Source organism: Lepisma saccharinum, chromosome 7 (genome assembly GCF_977018435.1).
Source record: "Lepisma saccharinum chromosome 7, izLepSacc3.1, whole genome shotgun sequence".
In the NCBI taxonomy this organism is placed as follows: Eukaryota; Metazoa; Arthropoda; class Insecta; order Zygentoma; family Lepismatidae; genus Lepisma; species Lepisma saccharinum.
In genome coordinates, this window is record NC_139235.1 from 82,520,834 (window position 1) to 82,526,833 (window position 6,000).

The following is a 6,000-nucleotide window of genomic DNA, read 5'->3' on the forward strand; positions in this document are numbered from 1 at the left end:
GGTAGACACACGGCTTGGAATGCAACAACATATGGTATCTGTCTAGAGGACGTTCTCGTCTTTCCCCCGACATATGCCACCGTACCTATCACGCTGCGACGCTTGGGGTCCCGGGTTCGAATATTGGCTTGGGCATGGACGTTTGTGATGTCTGTTCATCAATTTCATCATATAATCACTCATTCCCATCTTCGCAAATTAGCCAAAAGTGGCACAAAAGCGAAGTAAAATAAATCAAATCAAATAAAAAAATCAGACCGTGCCTATCACCTATTGCCTAAGATAATAATATTCGTAACTTGTTGTGCCTAATATAACAGTATTCCAATTTTTTTGTAAGGAGTGTATAATTTTACATTGGAAGGAGGGGGTGGAGCCCTAGTCAACCCTTAAATACGCCACTTTTGATTGATTCTGCCACTTTCGGATAATCGCGATGGTAAGGATGAGTGATGACATGATGAAGGGACATTCACAAAGAACACACATACTCAGTCCGGGATTCGAACCCGTGACCTCTGGCGTCGTAGCGTGGTATACTAGCCATTTTGCCACGAAGGTCGGACATTAAGTACAAAAACACGACAACATTTGTTTGTGTCCCTTCAAAGATTGATGCATTTCATCTTCAAGTCTCTAGTTCTGACTTTTCTTCCTTCATATCAAGATGATAACATTTCTTTCCCGAAATACTTCCGGGTTGAAAAAATTAATAACTTTATGCTTGTAATTTTCTTGCCGTCTATATGTGAATCCAATAAATAGAAAAGTCTACAGTGGTTTCCATCTTAAACCTATCACATTCTGAGAGGGGACATGTTCTGTGACCATCTCAGGGCAAAAAAAAATAACTTCGCATATGATTGAGCATAAGTGAGACGGTTACTATCCATTATGTAATTTGCCTCTACCGGGGATCACAAGTGTTGACGGTTCCGGATTCGATACCCGATGGAGGCACCACATTAGTTCGGATCCCACTTTAAACTCTATGTCCAGTCCTGATTAGCCTATCTGTGCAAAAAGTGGGCTCAAACCAACAATTGTTTACACGAGGCCAGAAGACCGTTCTGGAACCTTACTTTCCGATCACTCCAATCCAACAATTCCGACTTTTCCCCCCATTGCAACAACAAAATCGAACCAAACCGCTGCTGTGTGTGCGCAGACTACACCACCAATTGATTTCGTTAAAAATAGGTGTACGAAGCGAATCATCATGATTGTTACCCTCGACATGCCTTCCAAAATACAGGTGTCTGATTTAAGATACTTTGTGCTTTTTCTCGAGGTCCATGATCGTTTTTTTCCCCCTTCTTCTCTCCGTAACAATTCAATCTAGACTCTTGTCCCTCAGCCTTTGCCCGCCCACTTTACCCTCTCTCCCCTCCCTGCACCCCCTATCGTCCGTTCTCCCTGTATTTTACCACCCAGGGCAGACATGCCTTCTTAGTTGAGGCAGGGAAACATAGAGAGCGCGGTTTTCCCAAATAACACTTAATAATGGGTTCGCTTTGACCACAAGCGCTTAATCACATATTTTCCCTCCGAAAGAATAGCAGACATGCGGGCCTCATGCTCCCTATAATGTATTTATTATGGTTGCCATTAAGAATTCGTTTTTTTCTTCCTTATCGTAGAGGCTCGCTACAAAAAATGCACAAAAGATTGAAGACAAGGAGTACACTTCTTTCTCAGCAGAAGATTTTGATAGAAACCCATAGAACTCTTCTGCAAGGGGGTTACACAGTACTGAGAAGTGACGTCATTAATGCGCATGGAGTCACCAAAAAAAACTGTTTCGTAGATTAACAGGCAAACTAAAATTTTAATGGTAGATTAAGGCAAATTTTACAACTATTAACAGAGTTTCAAAACATTTCAATTCATATTATTTTTTTTTTCAAAATCACCAATGGATAGAGAAATATTATTAGAACTATGATATAAAAGTGATAGTTTGTAGCCTTGTTATTGAGTCTTTCAGTACAAAAAAATCATCAATATTGCGGTTTGTTGCATGTTGTTCGTTTATTTCCACCGAACTTCAAGAAAGGGAGGATTCAATTTTGATGAATTAGTTTTGTATTGACTTGCGTGAACGGAAAAAAATTGCGCAGATATTTCATTTTTCATCAGCTGAACGTATTTACATAATTTTCCTTCATAAAAGAGATGCGCACAGTCTCATTGTATTAACTACACACGAGCTAGATAATAAATTATGTTGTTATATCTATATTTTTACTTATTATCCAAGTTTCGTTTCTGCTCACTTGTAATATTTATCAATATTTCCTTTCTGTTCAGCTCTGATATATATCAAAGTTTCCTTTCTACACAGATTTCATATTTATCAGTTACCTGACAGTTTAGCTCTGATATGTAACCAATATCTGCTCTATCAAACTTTTCATTCTTCAAAAACTCCTTTATGTCAATGTCTTATGTTTATCCAAGTTTCGTTTCTGTTCAGTGCTGATATTTATGAAAGTTTGCTCTCTAGTCTGCTTTGACACATCAAAGTTTCCCTTCTGTTCAGCTCTGACATTCATCAAAGTTTCCTTTCTACTCATCTCTGACATTTATCAAAGTTGCCTTTCTTCTCAGCTTTGATATTTATCAAAGTTCTATTTCGGTTCATCTCTGACAATAATCAAAGTTGCCATTCTGTTCAGCTGTGAAATTCATCAAAGTTTCCTTTCTACTTATCTCTGACATTTATCAAAGTTTCCTCTCTTCTCAGCTCTGATATATATCGAAATTTCATTTCTGTTCAGCTCCGACATTCATCAAAGTTCCCATTCTGTTCAGCTTTGATATTCATAAAAGTTTTCTTTCTGCTCATCTCTGACATTCATCAAAGTTCCCATTCTGTTTAGCTGTGACATTTATCAATGTTCACTTTCACTCAGCTCCGATATTCAACAAAGCTTCTTTTCTGCTTCTTTGACAGGTGTGGTTCCAAAACCGTCGTGCGAAGTGGCGGAAGAAGGAGCACACAAAGAAGGGCCCGGGGAGGCCAGCTCACAACGCGCATCCTCAGACGTGCAGCGGAGAACCCATCCCTCCGGAAGAGCTGGAGAGGAAGGAGCACGAGAGGCGAGAGAAGAAGCTCCTTAAGTCGCTGGAGAAGCAGCAGAAGAAGCTGGCCCAGAAGGGAATCCACGTGGACCTGGCAACGCTGCGAAGAGACTGGGAGACGCAGCAGAAGAAGAAACAGGAGCAAGGTGGTGGAGGCGCCGGGAATGGAATGGACTCCAACAGCAGTAGCTGCAGCGGGAACAGCCGGGACATCGAAATCGACGTCGTCGGTGACGATTCAAAGAGCGTCGCGAGCTTCAGCGATCGTGACGAACGTCCCGCGACGGACAGCGAAGACTGCAGCGACGCCGTCGACGCCAGCGCCCTCCAACAGTACCAGCAGCAACGCTCGCCGTCTCCGAAAACTGACACTTCCGTCGACAAGTGTTGCAAACCCAGAAGGCCAAATCCCTTCAGTATAGAGTCTCTTTTGTCAAGGACTGAGGACAGTGCTCGTTCACGGGACTCGCCGAGTGGGGAGTCTACCAATGCTACGGATGCATTGTGATTCGGTGTAATATAGTCTCGAAGCAAAACATGTTTCTCTACTGAAAAACACACACGCTTGTCAAGAGTTCTACATTTATAATCACCTTAAAGTCAGTATAAACAGTAAAAAATCCTCTAAAATATGATTTGGAGTTTTCTCCATTACATTTCTTGAAGATATCAGATAACATATCATTCAGAGAAAGAAATACGTTGTAGGTTTTGTGAAAATGACGACCAGTTGCAAATATACATATATTTCACTACATTAACCGTTACAGATTGTCAATTTTTGCCCACAAGCAAGTCATGATACTTACGTCTATGCCAGTATCGGCCATGTTTGCAATGTAAGTACATTATTTTCTATTATTAAAACTCTAAGAAACGTATGCAATTCAACAAAACAGTAGCAATGGTATATAGCGTTATGGAAATGGGAAACTTGAGGAAACTTGTACAACGTAGTCTGCTTCTTTGGTGTGCAAGCTTCCTTAGATGCAGCCAAGTGGGTACTGTTTCTGTTTGGTGTGCAAGTTTGATAGATTTAGGTACGATTTGGTCGGACAAAAATCAACCGAAAGCATTCGTCAACAAAGGCAATAATGGAAGTAGCAATATTTATTAAATAAATGCAATATAGAAAGACAAACTTAAAAGAGTTACATTTATATACTTGCGTGCATTTCAACATAGTTGTAGGCACGTTTTAGTAACACGAATCAATTATATGTCTTCATAACAGACAGTAATGTGTTACCGCAATGTGCTTTAAGGTAGTAATGAATATAGAACTCTTGCATTCGAAGAAGACCATAAACAAGACTATCAACTGTGTATAGTGAATTCTTATATCTGCACTGTATCTTTCCTATCGCATACTAGCGATATTTATTCACGACAAGAGAAACTGAACAAGAAATATACGTAATATTGACTACGATGAGCTCTGAACGAAAGAATAAAAACTTATATATGTGCCATTTTTGTGTGTGACATACTTTCAGGACAATTTGTTGGCTGAATAGTTCTTACTCTGTCAGAAAACGTTCCAATTATCATGTGTACAAGAAGTGTGTTGTTGATCTGAGAGTAGAAACATTTCAGAATGATACGATCTTTGGTGAACCCATGGTTCAATTGTGTAATTGTTAACAAATTGGAGATGGACGATACTGTCTTGAATACATTACGAGGTGTTGCTTTCATAAAAAGAAAAATCAGTTCTTTACTGTACATGTGCAGCAACATTATAAATTCAGACCCCTAAACTCATTTTGAGTCTCAGATAAAATAATGATTCGTTGTAGAATCTACTGACACAAAAGATACCTAACACAAATGAGGAAATACATGATTAGTTTATGTAAAATGTTGAATCTACCTTTGCACTTTCTGCCTCTAACGCCTCATATTCACTTCTTTCTCCTTTAAGTAGCACTGTGTAGTGTGTTTCAAACAACTTCTTGAGTAGTGCATATTGATTGTTTCAACGCAATACTTGGTACGAGCGGCACTTGTAGCCCTTTTTTTATCAATTAAATGTCATTTTTTGACACATATTGGCAATTTTTTGTCGATGTTTTAGTGCTTAGCGATGTTTTAGCGAAATTTTCGATTTTTCCCATCTCATACTTGGTACGAATGCCATGATCTTACGTGATATAACTTAACCTATTTTTTTTTAGTTGGCAACACTGCGCTTCACTTGATGGCGTTGAACCGGGGCACCTGTACTACGAGTAGATAGGAGCCAGTTGGGAACAAGATTTGATTGGTCGAGATTCCGTGACGTCACAGGTGAAGCGCAGTGTTGCCAACTCCTCACCCGAAAAAATCACCAAGGTTTTTTTTTTCTTGGTCTAACCTAACCTAAAGCAAGGAGCTGGCAACCGTGCTTGTGCAATCAGCCCGTTTCACAAACCGAAAGTGGAGATCAACGTTGCCAACTCCTCACCCGAAAAAAAAATCACCAAGGTTTTTTTTCTTGGTCTAACCTAATCTAAAGCAAAAAGTTGGCGACCTTGCTTGTGCAATCAACCCGTTTCACAAACACCAAGTGAAGAGCAGTGTTGCCAACTCCACACTCGAAAAAAATCACCAAGGTTTTTCTTGGTCTAACCTAATCTAAAGCAAGGAGCTGACAACCTTTGCTTGTGCAATCAACCCGGTTGATCGCCCTCAAGTGGAGATCAGCGTTGCCAACTCCTCACACGAAAAAAAATCACCAAGGTTTTTTCCTTGGTCTAACCTAACCTAAAGCAAGGAGCTGGCAACCTTTGCTTGTGCAATCAGTCTGGTTGATCGCCATCAAGTGGAGATCAGTGTTACCAACTCCTCACTCGAAAAAAATCACCAAGGTTTTTTTTTTTTTCTTGGTCTAACCTAGGCCGTGTCCGGATTGACAAGCGCTCCCTCCTATTCTCC

The 6,000-nt window shown here is 40.1% G+C and overlaps 1 protein-coding gene across 1 annotated transcript in view; it reads left to right on the plus strand.

Moving 5' to 3' along the window:
• Positions 1-5,027, plus strand: part of LOC145989964 (uncharacterized) — a 169,955-nt gene extending 164,928 nt beyond the window's left edge. The window contains exon 3 of the mRNA XM_083125516.1: positions 2,957-5,027. Within this exon, the coding sequence (XP_082981642.1) occupies positions 2,957-3,592 (636 nt within the window). The 3' untranslated portion in view covers positions 3,593-5,027. The remainder of the gene's footprint in view (positions 1-2,956) is intronic.
• Positions 5,028-6,000: the final 973 nt, after the last annotated feature.